The sequence below is a fragment of the Siphateles boraxobius genome, unplaced genomic scaffold, assembly GCF_051911475.1.
Source record: "Siphateles boraxobius isolate OS27281-9 unplaced genomic scaffold, OSU_SipBor_1 12, whole genome shotgun sequence".
Classification (NCBI taxonomy): domain Eukaryota; kingdom Metazoa; phylum Chordata; class Actinopteri; order Cypriniformes; family Leuciscidae; genus Siphateles; species Siphateles boraxobius.
The window spans coordinates 33060001-33082500 of NW_027508722.1; the positions used below are offsets into that span (position 1 = coordinate 33060001).

The window sequence follows — 22500 nt, forward strand, 5'->3', positions numbered from 1 at the left end:
TTTTGAGGCGGGGTAAATCTTAATAGACTTTTCACTAATTTCTTCGACTTCTGCAGTCATCGTTCCTCTTAGTTGCATCATTTTCCAGTCGTCTTGAATGTTATTGTCAAAACAACTAACAATTTTGGGAGAACTTCACATAAGTTGACTTCATAAATTCATGTTGATTTTCTAAAATTTCTCACCATTATTGTGATAAGTGTTCCCTTTGGTTGGGCACTGGGAACTTAATTTATATTATTGTAATTTTCATCCAACTGATGACAGTTATATGATTTCAAAGGAAGTGAAGCAATAAATATTATATATATATATATATATATATATATATATATATATATACTTAAATTATTTCCATGTTTTGAATGAATTTATTAATGATATATATGATAACTATATTTCATGTATAATTATGATCTTTTAACATTTTATTGCTAACACTTATGGCATAACCTTTTAATTGGGTTGATATGATCCCTCTATATTTGTGACAATATCTTGCAATTTTGCTTGAGTCACACACAGACTTCAACATTCAGCATGCAAACCACAACAATGGTAACACATTTCTTTTAAATTAATTTAATTAATTAGATCATTACAATTTTATTTGCTGTCTCTTGTCAGTATAACCCCAATAACGTTAGCAAATACAATTGTAATGGTAAAATAAAGCCAAAAATAGTAAAATAAAGCAATTACTTTATCAATGCCGCAATGCACTCTGGGAGTACACTTCCTCAGATTTACTGATAGAATTAAGTTGACAAAACTTAAACGGATTAAGTAAGAAAAACTTGATGCAATTAAGTTATGCTTACTTAATTAAATTAAGGCAACGAGTTACCTTAGTTTTTTTAAGTAGATTCTACTTATCCGGGTTTACAGTGTATGTCTAAAATTTAAGACCTCTCATAAAGTCTAATTTTTATGACCTTTAATCAGATTTAATACTTTTTAAGATCCGCGGGAACCCTGTTACTAGTCTATTAGTAGAAGCATTATGTAAGGCAGTTACTGTGAGTAAAAATAGATGAAACACTTATTATGTGTTGTGAAATGTATAATCCAAAATAATTGGAAAAAGTGCATTTTTGATGATCTGTTGAGTGATTAGAAGCCTTATGACCCATTTGATCAGTGACTTAACCACTAACGTTTCTTAATACCACTAATGTTGGTTTGAATCTCAGAGCTTGGCGTCAGTGACTCCGCAGTGCTTTCAGAGTTCGCCCAGGAGTTTCTTCTGTCCGCTCAGCGAACAGCTCTGCTCTATCACCTGACTTACCTGCATCTGGGTACTTTCCCAAAGCTGGGGCGTCAGATCAGAAAGAGAGCTCTCGAAACACAAATGCTGTTTGAATCCTCTGAGGCGGTTTTGATGAAGGTGAGACCATCCTTACGGAAAGAAAATACATTTCCATATAATTATGATCATTATATTAATTTGTTTAATGTATTGAAAAATAGCTACATGTATATGTTTAGGCTTCAAACGTCAGATTTACACGTCTAAAGCCCTTTTCGCTCTGGACTAGTATTACCTGGGAACCTTGTGTGATTTAGAAATTACCCCACCACATCTGAATTTCGTGTTGCACATTCGCACGGGAGAAGCGAAGCCTGTGATTTTACTCGAATTTACTGACTTATCTCCCGGATATGATGTCAATAGGCTATTGCTTGGAAATGTCTTGCTATATGTCTAGCTGTATGATCATAAACAGAATAATGTTCCTTGCCCCATGCTGCTATACATGTCATCCATCTCCATCTAACCATTCTTTTTGTTTTTGCTCTACTGATGGTTTTCATCTTTCTCTTTCTGCAAATTGTATAGTTGTATGGTGTATTTACCGATATTACCCAGCACCCAAAATACTATCAAAACACTCCCACGCAGCCTCCATTCTTTGCGAAAAATGTACTAATGGCTGGGCAGACGTGACGTGAACAGTCTCTGACTGGGCATCCCTGCCCTCGCTATATTATGGTTGCGGACAGACACAATCTGTGTGTTGTTTGTTTGGGAGCGGAGCATGCACAGGCCGCGCTCGAGGGTGCTGACTGTGCAGACTGTGAATAGCTTCCTCTCAGGACCCTCTGCCCCCGCTTGGCGCTCTTCGAGGAGCCTCACGGTTCGGGTCCCGCTGGTGCCAAGGCACAGCGTTGATCCAGATCACTCTTATCTCACTCTTATTACTTGTTTTCTTAGTGGCACTTTGAGGTTGAGGCCTGCACTACGCATGGGAGCATCGGCTTGTGATTTGGGCGTTGTACTTGAAGGTCTGGCTTTGCCTCCCGTTGAGCATATTGAAAAGGTTTTAGAAAAGTTCCTCACACTAAATCCAAGCCTAAATCCTAAAAAATTGTTTCGCCTTGCTAGATCGTCTCTCAAGAGAATTGGAGACTTGCAAGCTTTGTGCCTAGAATTTGCACCTGGAATGGTAAAGGCTTTTCTTCACCCTGGATTGGGTTATGTGCCTAAGGTCCCAACTAATGTTGCGGGTCTTATTATGTTGCAGGCCTTTTCAATCCTCAGATCAGGAACAACTTAATCTGCTGTGCCCTGTTATAGCTTTGGAAGCGTATGTCCACCCTGTGGCAAAAGTCGGATCAACTCTTTGTCTGTTTTGGGTCACCTAGAAAAGGGTAGCCTGCATCTAGGCAGAGGATGAGCAAGTGGATGGTGTTGGCTCTCACACTTGCTTACGAGTCGGCTGGTCAGCCTTCATCAATGACTGTCCGGGCCCACTCAACCAGGAGCATGGCTACTTCCAAAGCTCTACTGTCTCCCTCTAGCATATACAGGTTCTATATAGAACTGTACATAGGACTGTATATAGAACCTATATACTAATTTGAAAGAAAAGTTGAAAGAATTTTTCAGGAACATCATACTAATCTTTTAAAAATGTTCCTTTGACATTAAGAAAACTTGACATTTATGTTTCCATAACCAAAACAAAGAGCAGAACAAAAGTTGTCAGCAAGGATATTGTTTACAAGCTGTATTATTGACGTCTTTCCATGGTTGAAATACTGATTGAGGTTAAATGAGATATGAGACATGATACATTTCGCAAAGTTGTACCGTATCTTTCAACGTTTGGTGTTTACTCGTGTTTATTTACTATTAACTAGTAAAGAGGAAGAGATGATCGGTTCAAATGCGGCTTGAACTGATGACCTAAACTGAGCAACAAAATTTACTTAAAATGTGCTTGTGCAAATTGTTACGAGGATTTTATAAAGTAAATCTTCCAAGTTATTTTATTTAGTGTACTTACTTTCAGCTTTATTGCCCTTAAAAAGCAATTTGTTCTGTAACACTCACTGCAGCTTTGCAACTAATGCAATGGGCCAACAAAGTTTATTACAATTATGACATATTACTTCATTAAATGACTGTATCTGCGGATAATTGATGTTTTCTCCTAGTGCGAGGGCACGAGTTCCAACCTGGTCACCTGCCTGTTCCCGGGGCTGAAGCAGGCTATTGAAATGAACAAACCCAAACTGGCTGTGACGTACCTGGAGAAAACCAAAACATGGATCGATGACATCATTAGAGCTGTGGATGACATTGTAAAGAGGTGAAAAGCAATATCATACATTTTCCTGTAAAAACATCTAAACATCATTAAAAAGATTAATTTACGAGAGAAATAAAAATCACATACTTTTTTTTTTTACCAGTTTTCTGAGAATCTGAAATTAAACGTATTTTCCCTTACACTATTGTTGTTGTTTTTTAACATTTGTAAAGTTTATGCTTTAAAGAATTCTGCTGGCATACAAAAAAAAAAAATATATATATATATATATATATATATATTTTTTTTTTAAGATGTCTTAATTTCTATTCATATAAATGTATTGTGTTTTAAGAATGGTTAGATATATTTACTGGTAAACAAGACAAAAATACTGATTAACAAAAGTATTGTTTTCGGTGTTTAATTGTGATATTTTGAAATGTGACCTCCTGAAACATGACGACTACAAAATCTATTGACCACCATAAGCATTGCAGCTCTAATGAGCAGTAACATACTTACAACACAATAAAACGGAATAGCACCACATCTCAGACATTACACACAATCCAATCACTGTATGCGTTCATTTATCTGAATGCACGCTATTCAGGTATGATGAACAAAACCAACGTGTGGCTGAATGCACCAGTGATGTGATTCAAGAACAGAATGAGACTGAAGTAAGACAAACTCAACAATCTGTGGAGATGAAGAGGGTGGAGACAGCTGTGGCCAATCTTGAGGAGGAGCTGGAAAAAAATGCCAAAGATATAGAGGAAATTGAGAAAGAAATTCAAGAGAAAAACAGAGAGATAAAGAAATACATTGTGAAAGTTTCTATTAAAAAAAACAGTGTTGGTATCCTGTCCTCCTTGGTGCCACATTTTCCATCCTTCATTAATTCCATCTATAATGCCATCACTGCCCCTGGTGTTGATGGTAAAAAATATGATCTCACTGTCGAACTGTCTCGTCTCACATCTGAAAAGAGAAAACTGCAAAACAAAGAGGCCAAACTCAATGTCGAACTGATAGACCTTCAGCTGAAGTTGGACAGGTCCAACATAAAGCAGGGTAAGTGTCTGGTTTTACTGTTTAGAAAACAGATCTACTCTTTATCATATCTTCTTTTAGGTTCTAGCCTTTGCTAATACAGTACTTCAGATGTAACTGTGCTTACATGAAAGATCTGAATCATCTGAACATACATACACTGTAAATACTAATAAGACTTTCTTAAAAAACATGCAAGCCAAGTACCCTAAATCACTTACACAAGAGTTCTAGTAACTAAAAAAGAACTGTACTTGATCATTTACTTTACATTTACTCTGGACCATTGTTGTTACCAGCATTGTCAATTGCAAGATATTATAGATATTATCAAATATAGAGGGATTATATCAACTCAATTAAAAGTTTCACAAGGTGTTTATGACAAGTGTTTGCAATGAAGTTGTAAAACATTATTCACAATTGAAAAATAGACTACTCAACTTCTCTTTATTTATATAGCACCATTAAAAACAACACATTTCAAACCTTTTGGTGCATCAACGGAAAAAGCATGATCTCCTCTCAATTTCAGTCTAGCCCAATTAACATTTAACAGTCACTGGTTGGATGACCTAAGAGACCTTCCAGGATTGTAAACGGATAATAAATCAGAGATATATGCAGAATCTAATCCATTCAAGGATTTATAAACCAGCAATAAGACTTTAAAATCAATCCTGTAACGAATTGGGAGCCTATGTTGAGATTTCAGAAATAATTTTACTTTAGCTAGGACTTTAGCTAGGATGGTTTTGACTACTGTACTAATCTGTTTATCAAATTAGAGGGCATTATCAAAAACATGCCCACATTCTTCACTAGTGGTTTCACACGAAGACAAGTGGACAAAATTTAAGCAAGGTGGAGGTAGCAGCTTCTGGTGCCAGTTGTTCAAAAGTAATCTGATCGGATTAGATCAAATCTTGAAAAGAGGTTGTTCACACATGACCAAAAGTTTATTTCTCTACCAATCTGTCAAGAAGAGAAAACAATCTGTCCATTTTCTCCCTGCGCTGTCTCTCTTAAACTTCATGTCCTCCCTAAATACATTTGTAACGGGGTTCAGATGTTATGGGAAGAAGAAGGCGGGAACCGGCAAACATTTAACATTTTTAATAATAAAAATACAAAAACAAAAGAAACTGCCAGCAGCCCCTCACGGCCGACTGCTGGCAACACCGAACAGAAACAAAACATCAAATAAAACACAGGCCTGTCCTCTCTCGATCCTCTGTCGTCGCTCCCCCTTTATGCTTCCGCTCCTCCGTGAGAGATGCGAGACCGGTGCGTCTCGCAGGTGTCATTCATTACCAATCACGCCACCGGCCTCTCGCCATTCTCTCACGTCCCTCGACCTCGTCCTGCTCGCCACAACATTGATCAGCTCATCCTCTCGGTCTCGTTTCTCTCGGCTGGTGCTGCTGGTTCCTCGTTCTATCCTTCGCGGCCCGGGGAAAGACAGACGGTTGCCAGGTCTGTGCAACAAAAATTAGCCCAAAAATCCCATCAGCTTTTCTCCATCGGGCAACCTAATTATCCGCTGGATTGTACGTCTGAGGGATGTTTTGGGTGGTTGGAGGATCTAAATCGTCCTTGGCAACACTAATGGTAGGCCGCATTAGAAGGATCCTTCGAATTGGGACAGCCTCTGTTGCGCCGCTGTGACGCAATCGGCCTTCAAATGCGGCCTTCGGAGGATGCAGCCCCTGAATTGGGACACAGCTAGTGTCAAGTCTTTTCAAAGAGAAAATGAAATAGGGGTTGAAAAGTGAAAAGGAGTCACCAAAACAACACCAGAATCTGAATGCATCCGTCAAAATAGAAATATTTGTTTCAAATGCCAACACCAGGCTGAAAAGAATACAAAATAAACATGAATATTTTCGAAATACTTTGATGATGGAAATAAAATATGAGCTTCTACATGATGTTTGTGATTTATCTGGCCAATGTTAGAGAAATTTTAGATCACAGTGATAAAGAGAGTTTAACTAAATTATATCACACTGGACTCACATAGTGTGTTAACAGTTTGAGCGCACGATGAGTGTGCAAAGTGGTTAGACTTTTAAGCTCACTCTGACCTCACATTGTGACAATATTATGATATTATATAATATCATATATTATTTTGGGAGCTCATTGTGAGATCAAATTGTTGACTGGGCAGTGATGTTTTTAATATCAAGCAGCGTTTGACAATCATATGTTAGAAGTAATGATTTTTTTGTAAAATAGCTAAAATAAAACACATTCAAACAAACAATCGGCCAAACAACACACACATCAGCGCCATCTTGCTTATGTTAATCTGCCAGTTAATGATTTAGTTTAGATGATTTTTCACCTTTTATTAGCAACCATATTATTACTTCCCTTCATTTGAAACCAAAATAACTGTGATATCTTGTTGCATCACTGCATCAATAGCGAGAGAATTGCAATGTAAATTAAGATCCAAGTGACCAACCAAATGGAACACAAATCACCATAATGGTGAGTTCAAACAAAAACATTTAAGGAAAATCACCACCACTTTATGAAGTCAGCTTATGTTATGTTCCCTCAAATTGTTTTGACAATTCATCATTCAAGATGACTTTTGGCAATGAGTGAATGCAACTAGAGAAAGATAACTGCAGAAGGAAATGAGTGAAAAGTCTATGAAGAATTGCCCCACCTCAAAAAGTTTTTTTATCCTTGACAAAATGGCACTCAAACCAATCATTTAATATTAACTTGGGTTTTCTGAGTAAACATAAATGTATAGTACATATTACTAGATTTTTACAATTAAGTTAATACATTAAATTAAGTTTACTAAAAAGAGTTTGTTAGAACAACAGTTGGATTTAACAGCATAAAATTGTGGTTTTATTGTTTAGAAAACAGATCTACTCTTTATCATATCTTCATGTTCTACACTTTGCTATTGCAGTACTTCAGATGTAACTGTGCTTACATGAAATATCGGACTCATCTGAACATACATAGAAATGTTAAAACATTTGAAAGAATAAATATAAAGTAAATGGCATCTGTGTGTGTGCCAGAGTATCATGCGCTTTACACATTCACTAACACAAGTTTAAACGATCTGAATGGGCTTAAACTGATCTCTCATAAATCAGAATCTGCTGTATGTTGTTTCTCCAGGTTTAATCCAAGCAAGCCCTTCCCACCTGAAGAATGTCCATTACTGTCTTTCTCAAATCCAGAAAATTCTGGTTCAGCTTAAAAAGTTTTGGGAGAAAATGGGATGTGAGCTGGAGCGTCTGAAAAACAAGACTTTTGTTGATGAGGCCCTCGTTGATGATCCTGACATGAAGGACCAGTTTCTGCAATCTATTGAAATGGCAGTAAAGGTAATTTAAAGTTGATTATGCCCTTGATTATTATTCTCATCTGAAGTCTCATTAATTATACTTATTCACTAATCATATATGTAACCATAACAATTAAAGTGTGTGGGGGGGGGGGGGGGACTAAACAAAGAAAAAACGGAACTAATGAATACAAACTAAAAGTCCATGAAAATGACACATAACTGTTACAGTAATTAAGAATAAATAACTTACTCGTCAGTAATTATATCCTTGGCTGAATCAAGTCTCTCCTCAAAATGAAACCCAAACCACAGTCGTGCTGTTCTTCTGAGGTAAATTCCCTGAGTAAGTTGTACACTATCCACCATTTTCTCCACGCTCGAGCAGCTGTACTGACAATGTCTCGTAAGCAATCCCGGTGTTTTGTTGTTGGATGTAAGAGTGAACATAAGAGTCACTGAGGGTGCAGGGGATTAGTTTTATTTTTGAAGGGAATGCGCACCCATATACCTAAATTTGTTTGCGCAGATCATTTTCCACCAGACTGCTTTGTGAACAAGAGTCAATACAGGCTTTGCTAAAAGTTGAACAGTACCAACTGTTCGTGATCCAGTTCACAGTCTTCGGATCGATAGGCCTAACGTTACTGCAGTAATGAAAGGGAGAGCGCACACTATATTAAAGTTTTTTCGAGTTGTTTTACGGATATAAAGTTTATCAGTTTATTAAGCACCTACGGTGACCCAGTAGTGCACAAAGCAAACATAAGCCACAACACAACAAAATTAATCCACAACACAATGGAAATAAGCCACAACACAACGTAAATAAGCAACAACACAACGGAAAATGTACAACACAACGGAAATAAGCCACAACACAACGGAAAATGTACAACACAACGGAAATAAGCCACAACACAACGGAAAATGTACAACACAATGGAAATAAGCCACAACACAATGAAATGCTCCCGACCACTAGAGGGCTCTCGGATCGCGATAAAGTTAGTTTTCCTTGCCATTGTTCTATAGAGTCGGCAGTCTAAAAAATATATCAACATCACGTTTAAGGGGGTCGCACACCGGACGAGAAGCGCAGCGCTGCGTCGTGCAGCACCACGTCTTTAAAATTCGAACACATTATTCTCTATGAGTTTACACACACCGGCAGCGCCATTCAGCGTCTGTCCGCGAGGCGCCCAGCTACGGCTCAGGACCTTGTTCAAAATCCTGCCGCGCCACAGAACGCCATTTACATAGTTTTATATAAAATTTACATTTATTTGTCTCAAATCATCGTTAATGTATATACTGACTTCACCCTGTGCTGCAATATACATTTAGTTTTACATTCATTTACAGAAATCAAGTTCAAGTTCAAAGTTTTATTGCCATTTGCACAGGTATGTTTCAGTACAGGTACATTGGAATTCTTGTGCGTTTCTCAGAGTCAGGTTTTAGATTTAAAAAGAATATATATACATATATACATAGATACATACATATATATATATATATATATATACATACACATATACACACATACAAATACACACATATACATCTTAAGGTAGAGCAGAGAGCAACAAAACATCTTAAAAATGCAAAAAACTGTATATAAATAACCTTTCTTAAATAGATACAGATTATAATAAATAATAATAATATTGCACGTACAAGAGAAATACTCTGTGTAGAATGAAATACTCTTGCACTAATCATTACAATGTTTAAAAACACGGAATAGGGTACTTTTTGCCCTCCTTAATGTCCTGTGGCTGGAAAGAAGCTGTTAAACAGACGGTTCTTGTGGGTACTAATGCTCACAGGCCTGCGGTGTCTCAGGTTATAGCCTGTGTCCACCCATTTAAACAAAGCATAAGCTGGGTGGTGTTTGTCCTTAAGAATGCTCTGTGCTTTCCTTCTACAGCGCTGGGTGTATATAATATCCATGGAGGGGAGGTTAGAGCCGATAACCCTCTCTGCAGTTTTAATGGCCCGTTGCAGTGATTTCCTCTCAGCCAGGGTGGTGTTACTATACCACACTATGATACCACTAGTGAGGATACTTTCAACAAGGCCTCTGTAGACATGGGTTAGAGGTTGACATTGAAGTCCGGCCTTCTTCAATACTCTGATGAAATGCAGCCTCTGCTGAGCTCTTTTCACTGTTGCCACAGTGTTTTTAGTCCAGCTGAGGTTTTCTGAGATGTGAAGTCCTAAGAACTTATAGCTGTCAGTCCGCTTCACCTCAGTCCCCTTGATGGTGAGAGGCTGTAGGAGGGGGGCTCTCCTCCTAAAGTCCAGAATGAGTTCCTTTGTTTTGTCAATGTTAAGAACAAGATCATTGTCCTCCCCATAGACAGTGACCTTGTGAACCATGTCCCTGTATTATGACTCATCACCCTCTCTGATGAGGCCAAGGATGGTTGTATCATCTGAATACTTAATGATGATATTGTTATTGTCTGAGTTGGTAACACAGTCATATGTATACAGTGAAAAAAGTATAGGGCTGAGACAGCAGCCCTGTGGGGCTCCTAAGCTCACTGTAAGCTCAGCTGAGACCTTCTTTCCCATCCTCACCACCTGTGGCCTGTCTGTGAGGAAATCTGTTATCCAATTACAAGTGGTCGTTGGTACTCCCAGTTCTATCAGCTTACCGGTCAGCTTCATCGGCCGGATCGTATTAAAGGCGGAGCTGTAATCCAGAAACAATAGCCTTACATTATGAATGTCCAGGTGTTGCAAATTATAGTGAAGTGCCAGTGCCACCGCATCATCCACTGACCTGTTCGAGCGGTAGGCAAACTGAAGAGGGTCTACTGTGTCTGGAACCACAGAATTAATATGTTGAAGGACCAGCCTCTCCATACACTTCATGGCAACCAATGTGAGCGCCATGGTCTAAAATCATTCATTGTCATTGTGTTTGTTATTTTCGGAACCGGCACTATAATGGAGGACTTAAAAATACGTGGGACTGTTTCTTGGAGGAGAGAGGTGTCAAAAATGTCTGTGTACACCTCCGCCAACTGTTCAGCACAAACTTTAAGGACTCTCGGGGCCACACCATCGGGTCCCACAGCCTTCCGGGGGTTCACCTTCCTTAGAGCTTTAAGGACCTGTGAGTGCGTCACCTGCAGGACAGTCTCCTCTGAGTTATAGGGGACTTTTATGCATGTGTCTCTGTTGTTTTGGTCGAATCTGGCATAAAACTTGTTAAGATTGTCCGGTAGAGAGGAATCTTGAATCACAGTTCTATTTGCATCTTTCCTGTAGTTGGTGACTGACCGGATTCCTTGCCACATCCTTCTGGTGTTATTTTCCCTGTAACAGTCCTCGAGTCTCTGGGTATATGCCCTCTTGCCGGCCCTAATGGATTTTTGAAGCACATATCTGGCATGCTTATACTCCATGATGTCTCCTGATTTGAAGGCTGTACTCCGGTTTCTAATTTTGAAACGTACATCCGCATTAAACCAGGGTTTCTGATTAGGGAGAGCTCTAGTAGTTCTGGAGGGGATGCAAATGGAAGTGCACCAGTCAATATAACTGCTAACAGTATCTGTATATTCATGAATATTGTCTGTGGCTTTCCTAAAAATGTTCATATCTGTGGCCTCCAAACAGCCCTGCAGTTCCGCCAAAGCGTTATCAGTCCACATATTCACAGTTTTAACTGTGTCTGGGTCTGCTTTAAGCCTCCTGATGTAAATGGGCTGAAGCAGAATAGCAAGGTGATCACATTTGCGGCTTGGAGACCGCAGTATAAGCACTTCTAATATTGCTGTAGCATTTATCCAAAGTGCTATTTCCCCTAGTGGGAAAGTTAACAAACTGATGAAATCTGGGAATAGTTTTTCAGAGGTCACAATGATTAAAATCTCCTAAGATCACTATAGCAGCATCTGGATATGAGTTTTCGTGCATTATACTCGTTAGCAGCAGGAGGAATGTACACTGTGCTTAGTATAACACACTGTAGTTCTCTAGGCAAATAAAATGGCCTACATTTCACAGTAATATACTCCACATTTTCAGAACATGACAGTCGGTGCTCCAGGATTCTTTGAGTTTTACCGCATTTCATTGCACTGCGGTCGGCTCTGTAAACAGTATAGCCTGCCGGTGTTTTGGCTTCATCGGGGGTCCACTGTCCAAGCCACGTTTCACAGAAACATAAACAACAGAACACAGGAACAATCCTGAATGTACCTCTGTGTAGCCATCTGACTAAAAAAATCCATCTTATTTACAAGAGGCTGGACATTAGCGAAGAGTATAATCGGAAGAGTTAGCCGGCCTTTGCTAACCAGTCGGCTGAGTTTTCGTCCCCCTCCTCCTCGCCTACCACGCTTCCATGTCGGCCTCCCGGTGCCAGAAAGTCACCCTGTTGTGGCCTGGCCTGGGGTCACTCCAGCATGGAGATGTAGCTCCGGGAAGGAGTTGAGAACATTTGTTTCAAAATAACCTCTATAACTCAGTTCTCCTAGTTGTAGCAGAGTCACTCGATCATACTTAACATGTGCTCTAACATACCTCACATGAAAGGACAGTAATGACACTATCAATAAAAAAATTCAAATAAAACCCGACTCGGATAGCTATAATATGTCGCACACAAGGGAGCGCCATCTTGCACTGAACGATCACGAACGAGAACGAAATCAGCATGTGAACCGATAATCTTCCAATAGCCTACCAGTCATTGAGATCTAATTTAAACTTTTTGAGTACCTTCAGGGCATGGTACCAAAGAAAAATACAGAGTGTCATAACGATATGCCAATGCGTTCGAAACTATAATATGCAAAACCATTGCAGTTACAGCTTTGGATCTTTTTGGTCCTTTTGTAATTAAAATGACGCCCATGTTTTTAAAGGTAGACCGATTTCATAATGGACTATGCTAGCAACTGAGACAAAGACACTGCATGTCAATTTTGAAGTCAATCAGACCAACTGTACTGTAGTTAGAGCCAATTTCATATTCTTTTTTTTTTTCAATTATAGCGTCAACAAGGCGTCAAGGAGTCTAACCACTTTTTTTGTGCGTATTAGTACCCCAATACAATAGCGTGTCAAATTTGGTTAAAATATCTCATTTCGTTTAGGAGTTATACACATTTATATGTATGAACACATAAAAAAGGACCCGTGTCAGACTCTGCATTTATTTGCCACTTACAATCAAAATTTTTACAATTGTCCATTAGCATAATGGCAACGACCGATGTTTTCAATTTTCCTGTGGGGATTTCATCTCAATCGTAAGTTGTTTAAATGCTAAAACACAACATTGGACAAAACTCAAGGCAAAACCTAGCATGTTTGGTATCGTAGGACTCGGCAAGGATTTAGGAATCTAAGGAGATGACTCCAGTGAAAATAAGTCAACCATATCCAAAATAATAAGCATGTGAATAATTGTTTTTTCCACTAGGTGGCGATGGCTCAAAACTTCTCAGGCTCCTTCAAGGCACCATGCCGAGGACCCATTCTTAACTATATGCTAATGCGTTCATAAAAGTCAGCATTTTATTGAAAAAAAATTAAAAATGTCAAATTGTTCTGGAGCAAGTAGCAAAAATAGCCATTTTCCTATCTCCGGTCAACTAGGTGGCACTGTGCCAAAACTCTGCATGTAGCCTCAGGTCATGCTTGTGATGACATATACCAAGTTGGGTCTGAATACATTGCAAGCATTGTGGAGATACAGCCTTACGTCTATTTTCGCGAACGCTACTTAAAATTTCATTGCTAGTAATTCGAAAACAGTTTGATGAATGAAATTAAATTCCATACATTTTTGTTGGCATGGTCCGAAGATGATTTGGTTACATTTGAATAAAAATCGGAGCAACAGTCTAGGAGGAGTTAAAAATTAAAATAGCTTTTACCTGAGCAGCAAATCAGCATATTAGAATGACTTCTGAAGGATCATGTGACACTGAAGACTGGAGTAATGATGCTGAAAATTCAGCTTTGATCACAGTAACAAATTACATTTTAAAATATATTCAAATAGAAAACATACTGTATACTGTATGACAGTTATTTAGATCCACTGTGTTTGCATCAACATTTAAATTTGCTCACTCACTCCTTCCCCATAAACCCAATGATGTGCCTTTAACTATGTAGGGTGTAGTGAATTTGCAGTGAAGTATTTGGGGCTTTATGCAACATAAATGCATTTCTAGTAAAAGTGTTGTAATTGATCTTGTACCTTTAATCTTTCAGTGTTGGAATCAATTTGGTCAATGTTGTCAGAAAGCAAATAGAATCTTATACGTTCAGTCTAAGGATGCTTATCAGTTCCTGGAGACCAGTCCTTCCTCACTCTCAGAGGGCCACTGGAAAGAGCAGTATGAGACTGTGATGATGAAGCTGAATCAGATCAGCTTCAAGGAACCGTCCACAGCCGCCATCACTGAGACTGGGGGACTTCCGATGTCTGCTGGAGGGCCCTTATCTAGAAAAAGGGAACACAGACCAGTTTACCAGCTCCTCGCCCCACAGGGACACAGTTTAAACACAGGGGGACCCCAACCTATTTACCAACCCCCCGCCTCACAGGGACACATTTTAAACACAGGGGGACCCCAACCTATTTACCAGCCCCCCGCCCCACAGGGACACGGTTTAAACACAGGGGGACCCCAAACCATTTACCAAGCACCCGCACCACTGGAACACAGTTTAAACATAGGGGGACCTCAATCCATTTACCAACCCCCCACACCACAGGGACACAGTTTAACCACATGGGGACCCCTATCCATTTACCAGCCCCCCGCCTCACAGGGACCATTTATCATAGGGGGACCCCAACCTATTTATCCCCCCTACCCCACCCCACAGGGACACAAATTAAACACATGGGGACCCCAATCTATTTACCAACCACCCGCACCACAGGAACACAGTTTAAACATAAGGGGACCCCAATCCATTTACCAGCCCCCCTCCTCACAGGGACACAGATTAAACACATGGGGACCCCTATCCATTTACCAACCCCCCGCCTCACAGGGACCATTTATCATAGCGGGACCCCAACCTACTTATCCCCCCTACCCCACCCCACAGGGAAACAATTTTTATCATAGGGGGACCTGAACCTATTTACCAACCGCTCGCCCACCACGGGAACGCAGTTCTTTTTGAGGTTAGCTCCTTCCAATTTTACACACACACACACACACACACACACAAACACACACACACACACACACACACACACACACACACACACACACACACACACACACACACACACACACACACACACACACACACACACACACACACACATACAAACCGACCCAACCACACACAGACCCACACGCACACGTTTTAAGGGCACTCTCCATAGACCTAATGGTTTTTATACTGTACAAACTGTATATTCTCACCCCTTACACTAACCCAGTGGTTCTCAAACGTTTTTGGTTGTGCCCCCCTTTTAACTTTTAACAAAATCTGGAACAGTAAAAAATAAAAACAGAAAGATTTTTTACATTAAAAACGTGCAATGAAAAACACCTGCAATAGTTTCACTTTATAATGTCAAATAGTAGGAGAGAATAATACATCAGAACTTAACATTTATTTAAATAAACAAAAACATTTAAATATTTCAGTAATGCTTTGGATCAAAAGTATATAACAGCGCCAATATATAACAGCTTTTGACAGCGCCTCACGAGCTCAGCTTCTTGTTTGTCTTCTGACGGGAACAATCACAGCGGAGGATTTACTTGCGCGTTCACAATCGCAGCTTGTGATTCGCTGAAGAGTTGTTTTTCTACAGCGAGCAACTTCTATGTTGGGCTTGTTCCAGCAGTGACAAGTCAACGGTCTGAAGAAGAACGATTCAGTGTAATTGCCGGATGATGGCGCTTTATAAAGGGAGAGCGCTAACGGCTATTCACGCACGTGAACGCCGTTGCAACGGCTGTTTTTTTCTTTCTTTTTTCTGCTAATCTCCGGGGGCGCGTCCCACACTTTGAGAACCACTGCACTAACCCTAGCCCTAAACCTAACCATCACACAACATTTTCTGCATTTTTTTAAATAAAAAACAAACAAACGTTTAGTATGTTTTTAAGCCATTTGGTTTACACAGGAAGTGGCCTCATAAACCATGTTTACATTGTAATACCCATGTCAATATACACACATTTGTGTCCTCATAAACTACATATACCTATACACACCCACACACACACACTCACTTACACACGATCACACACACTCATACACACACTCTCTCTGGTGATGTATACCAGACTTCTCCAAATACTAAGTCTGCTTAAACCCAGCCCATTTCGTACAATTCACTGAAAGCTTGCAATCAGATCTGCCTCCATCCAATCAACAACCAATGGATAGAACCGAGCCCCCTCCCTACATTTGTTTCTTGTTCAACAATCCGTTTCACTAAGATATACATCACAATACAGAAGAAAAGATCTGTCACTACTTCTGAGACTTGAACACATAAATGCTCCGTAAAAGGACATAAAACACATACAGCTTATTTTATCATTTTTGTAGTGCTTTGTAAGTTTTGTAATCAAACTACACTTGTACTTCTATTACAATTCTTTATAAATGTTCATTGACAATTTGATGTTAGGTTATTAGATTATTATTATTATTATTATTTCTTAATTGTATCTTTAGTTAAAATTGCTTTGCGTTTCACTATGGTATATCATGTAAGATCTTGTGTCTAAAGTCACATTATAAAGACAAAAGACATTAAATATTTCATTGTAGCTAAATCATTTAAAAGTTTTGTGGGATTAAAAATAATCAAAGATATTTGAAAATGACCAAAGACTTGCTTTGCTGTTTTACATCAGGGGTCTCGAATTGTCACACCTTTAGTACGGTGGGGGAAGTTTGCGATTTTCTGATTGGTCAGTTTGAACGTCTCACATTTGAGTTACAGTCACAGGGTCAAGAAAGGGATAAAAGAAGATTGTAACAGTTGCTCTGTCTCTTTTATTCTCTGTCTCTTTTTCTTGGGTCACTCTTTGACTCCTCTTTTCTTTGGACCCTATCTTAACGATCTAAGCTCATGGTCTAAAGCGCAAGTGCACTCAGGGCGTGTCCAAAACCCCTTTTGCTAGTTTAGCGACGGGAAAAATGGTCGGTGTGCCTGGCGCATGGTCTAAAAGGCAGTAATTGGTGTGTTTTGGGCGTAACTTGCAATAAACCAAAAAGAGTCTGTTCTCCCATTCCATTTAAAAGCCAGTTGCGCTCGCGCCATGGCGGATTCACTATTTACATAGCGGAATTAGCAAGAAAACTGAACGCTTCTCTGAATTTGCGATGCAAGAAACGGATCTGATCGTGCGCGATGTTAAATTGCGTGAGCAGACCATCAAGGGGACAAAGTGTTAGTGCGTTGTGGACCCGCCGACAGGCGTACATTAGGCTACTAACGAGCTAGATTAACAGTAGATTAACATTGGAGGATTTGAACTTGAAAAACGGTGTGTATTGACGTCTTTCTGCGGTTAAAACAACATTCCTTCTTATGTTCATTCATGTTTATTTGATGCTATAAATTAACTATGAGATGATCGTTCACGAGCAGCTTTAACTGAGGCTCTACAGCCATCTGTCAGACACATTAAAGAGACACAAAACGGTAACGGTAAAATTTACGGTAAAACTGTAAAAATTACCAAATTTGAAAGTTGAGACTGTCTCATATCAAAAGTAACCTGGTTACTAGTGTCCTCTCCGCTCCGCGATGTATTTTTCACTGTGTGAGAACATGATGGGGAGTGAGAGCGGCGTGGCTTGTCGGACATAGCAACAGTAACTAAAGGGGAGGATTTAACAGTAACTAAATTGACCGTCTTTGCGAACGGTCAATTGAGGAAAATAGGACGACAATTTGTAAGTGCTATGACCCTTCCCAGTTTAGTCTAACGCAGTAAAGAATACAAAAAAAATAGATTTAGAATAGAAGAGAAGAGAAAAGAAAGTATTAGTATTGAAAATTGCTTCAGACTCAGGCACTCGAGTTGAGTTGGGCAGATCATTCCACCAGCAGTCAAGTCATAATCCGCCCTCCGCCGAATCCACCATTTTTGTCCGATAAAGCAGTCAGGAGAGTTAGTAGATTAACATTGGAGGATTTGAACTTGAAAAACGGTGTGTACTGGCGTCTTTCTGCGTTTAATACAACATTTTTTCTGATGTTCATTCATGTTTATTTAATGCTATAAATTGACTAGAAGGAAGAGATGATCGGTTCACTAGCAGCTTTAACTGAGGCTCCACAGCGATCTGTCAGACACATTAAAGAGCCACAAAACAGTATTTATTGTTGAAATTTCTTAAAAAAATTACCAAATTTGAAAGTTGAGACTCTCATATCAAAAGTAACCTGGTCTGTAATGTCTGTCAGCGCGTTTTCAGTTGTCCTCTCCAGTCCGCGATGTATTTTTCACTGTGTGAGAACATGGTGGGGAGTTGGAGCGGCGTGGCTTGTCGGACATAGCAACAGTAACTAAAGGGGGCGGGACTAACAAACAATAACTAACAATAGGACAACAGTATGTAAGTGCTATGACCCTTCCCGGTTTAGTCTAACACAAAAAAAATTGATTTAGAATAGAAGAGAAGAGAAAAGAAAGTATTAGTATTAACGGATCAAGTGCTGCCAAAAAAGATGCGTCTTCAGCCGTTTCTTGAAAATGGCTACGGACTCAGCCGCTCGAGGTGAGATGGGCAGATCATTCCACCAGCAGGGAACAGTCAAGGTAAACGTCAGAGAAAGGGATTTTTTGTCTCTGGGATGGCACCACGAGATGATGTTCACTTGCAGAATGCATAGGGCCCTGTCTCTCTCTCTCTCTCTATCTCTCTCTCTCTCTCTCTCTCTATCTCTCTCTCTCTCTCTCTCTCTCTCTCCCTCTCTATCTCTCTCTCTCTCTCTCTCTCTCTCTCTCTCTCTCTTTCTCTCGCTCTCTCTCTCCCTCTCTGAGCGGATGTTGGGAGTGAGTGTGAGCGGAGGCTGCGTGAGAGTGTGGTGCGAAACGAGTGAGTCTTTTCTGTCCTTTTTTCTCTTGCTGTGTTTGAGTACAACGTTTTTTTTTTGAAGGATTTTAAAGTTTGAGTTCTTGTGTAGGAAAGAAAGTCTTTGTGCGAGGTTATAAGCTGAGAACGCCGCCTGCCAGTGTTTGCTGGCCAGGTGCATTGCACACTGGCAATGGCGGCAACGGCGGCTTTAGATCGAGCGGCGTTTGACAGAATCTCACGCAGGCACGGAATTAAAATCGTGCCGGTGATGAATTGCTCGGTTGAAGAGTGCAGTCTCGCGGTTGGAAAGGCCGTCGGGTATGAGAGTATCATGTCAGCGTCACGAATGAGTAGTGCCGTCGTTATTTTTCTCGACAGTATAGAGAAAGTGACTAGTGTGGTTCAAAGCGGGGTGGTAATAAAAGATACTTTTACCCCGGTAATACCTTTGGTTCAGCCAGCAAGGAAAGTTACACTGTCAAATGTCCCTCCCTTCATAAAGGATGAGATATTGTTGGCAGAATTATCAAGGCACGGAAAGGTAGTCTCTCAAATGAAAAAGATTCCTTTAGGCTGTAAATCACCGTTATTAAAACACGTTGTATGTTTCAGACGTCAGGTTCACATGATTTTGAAAAGTGAAATAGATGAACTCAGTGTGGCTTTTAAGTTTAAGATTGATGGATTTGATTACATCGTTTTTGTTTCATCTGAGACAATGAAGTGTTTTGGATGCGGACGAGAGGGCCACATAAGACGTGCGTGTCCAGAAAAGACTGATGGTGCTAATGTTGTCACTGCTGAGGATGGTGGTGAAGGTGTAGTGGAAGAGCAGGTACAGGATAATGTGATGGATGGTGAGAAAACACAAGAGAATGTGAGTGAACAGGTGAATGACATGGAGATAGAGGGGGCAGATGGGGAAGTGCGTGATGAATGTAGTCATGTGGTTGAGGCTGCAGAGGCTGTTCTAGAGGGAGGAGGAGTGGACAGTGAACCAGTCAATGAGGAAAACATCTTCAAAACTCCTACTATCAAGAGGAAAAGGGCTAAGACAAAGATGGAAAGAGCCAGTCATTTTAGTGACAGTGATGTTAAACATGATGATAGTGAATACAGCACAGTGGATGATTCAGATGAGGCAACTGATAGTAAAAATAGAGGAAAACAGAGTGAATATTCGTTTGTGAAAATCAGGGCTTTTTTGCACAAAACTAAGAATATGAAAAACGTACATGTTGTGGATTCGTTTCCTGATCGGAGATTGTTTATTGAGGCAGTTGGAACACTAATGAGGGGTGAAGGAACTGAACAATTCACTGTGCAAGAAATTTACAGGCTTAAAAAGTTTGTCGCTAAATTGAGACAAGAGATACAAACAGAAAATGGTTTTGAGACAACATAATTCTATGTGTTCCTTTATTTTAAGGAATATTTTGTGCCAGTTTTTTACACTTTTATTAATGAGTGCAATAAGGCTCACTTAATATAAACGGTGCAAGAGATGTTCAGAAAAGGATGTTGTTGTATGAGTTAATAAAACAAAAGAATATAGATGTAATGTATGTACAGGAAACTCATAGCGACTGCATGAATGCAATTGATTGGAAAAGAGAATGGGAGGGAGAAGTCCTGCTAACACATATGAGTTCTAACAGAGGAGGAGGGGCTGTTTTATTTGCAAAAAGGTTTTTGCCTGTATCATGTCAGGTGGAAGAGGTAATAGCTGGCAGGCTCATGATAATACGGGCTACTTTTGAAAAGTGCAAAATGGTGTTTATAAATGTGTATGCCCCTACAAATGGTGTAGAACGAATTGTTTTTTTTAATAGTTTAAATACAACTTTACAGAGTTGTAAAACTGATGAATATGTGTTTTTGGGTGGAGACTTCAACTGCACAGAAAATGATATGTTGGATAGGAACCATGTTGAGCCTCATGCGGCTTCAAGCCGAGTTCTTCGTGAATTAATAGAGACACATAGTTTATGTGATTTATGGAGAGAATTTAATAGCAATGTGAAGCAGTATACGTGGTTCCATACAAGAGACAATTTTCTTTCCATGGCAAGACTTGATCGTTTTTATTGCTTTAAACACCATGTAAATGTTGTGAAGAAATGTGAAATTGTGCCAGTTGGTTTTACTGATCATTTCTTGGTTTCCTGTCAGGTGTTTATTGCAAATGTTAAAGTTAAAAGTGCGTATTGGCATTTGAATACTTCTTTGTTGAGCGATTTGAATTTTAAAGAAGTTTTCTGTTTTTTTTGGAGTCAATTTAAATTAAGAAAGCAAGGTTTTAATGATTTGAGACAATGGTGGGACTATGGAAAAATCGAAATAAAAATGCTCTGTCAACAGTATGCTTTCAGTGTTTCTCGAGACATCACTCGAGACATGAGACAATTGGAATCTGAAATTGTTAACTTACAAGCGCTGGCTGATGTTAAAAGAGAACCAAGACAAGCTGAGACATTAAAGTCCAAAAGGTCTCTTTTGGAAAATATGCTTGGTATAAAGGCACAAGGAGCTCTGATAAGGTCAAGGCAGCAGAATGTAACTGAAATGGACGCCCCAACTAAATTTTTCTTCAGCTTGGAGAAAAAGAATGGACAATGCAGATATATTCACTCTCTACGGTCAGAAAGTGGCCAGGAGTTAACTGAAGCAAATGAAATAAGACGGAGAGCTGTAAGCTTCTACAACAAACTGTTCAAGAGTGAATACAAAGAGAATGTTCAGCTGTCTGCCGGTTTCCTTGAAGGATTGCCCAGTGTTGCTGAAGACTCAAAGGCACATCTGGAAAGACCCTTGTCCAATCAGGAACTTTTGAATGCCCTTAAAGACATGGAGGGTGGGAAGTCTCCTGGTATTGACGGACTCCCTGTGGAGTTTTATAAGGAGTTCTGGTCTGTGCTTGGTGAGGACCTATTAAGTGTTTTTAATGAGAGTCTGACAGAAGGCTCGTTGCCTTTGAGTTGCAGAAGAGCTGTTATAACACTGCTTCCTAAGAAGGGCAATCTACAGGAGATTAAGAACTGGCGTCCTATAAGCTTGTTATGTTCTGATATGAAGATTCTATCTAAGGCCTTGGCTAACAGACTGAAAGAAGTAATGGACCAAGTTGTTCATTTGGATCAGACGTATTGTGTGCCAGGTAGATACATTTTAGATAATATTCATCTAATAAGAGATGTTTTGGATGTTTCTGGTTTTTTGGGGGTGGATTTAGGGCTCATCTCGCTTGACCAGGAAAAAGCCTTTGACAGAATTGAACATCAGTATCTGTGGAAGGCTTTAGAGTCTTTTGGTTTTGGATCAAAATTTGTTAAAATGATTCGAGTGTTGTACCAGAGCATTGAAAGCATGCTGAAAGTCAATGGTGGTTTAAGCGCCCCGTTTAATATCAGTAGGGGTATAAGACAAGGGTGTGCACTATCAGGTATGTTATACTCCCTAGCCATTGAACCTTTGCTAATTAAGCTAAGAAATAAAATTGTGGGGTTATCATTGCATTGCACA

At 39.6% G+C, this 22500-nt stretch overlaps 1 protein-coding gene across 1 annotated transcript in view; it reads left to right on the forward strand.

The window, feature by feature from the left end:
* The window catches only part of LOC143714433 (uncharacterized), a 12651-nt gene extending 4679 nt beyond the window's left edge, over positions 1-7972 (forward strand). The window contains exons 3-6 of the mRNA XM_077205627.1: positions 1194-1387; positions 3442-3596; positions 4153-4616; positions 7755-7972. Of these exons, the coding sequence (XP_077061742.1) occupies positions 1194-1387; positions 3442-3596; positions 4153-4616; positions 7755-7972 (1031 nt within the window). The remainder of the gene's footprint in view (positions 1-1193; positions 1388-3441; positions 3597-4152; positions 4617-7754) is intronic.
* Positions 7973-22500: the final 14528 nt, after the last annotated feature.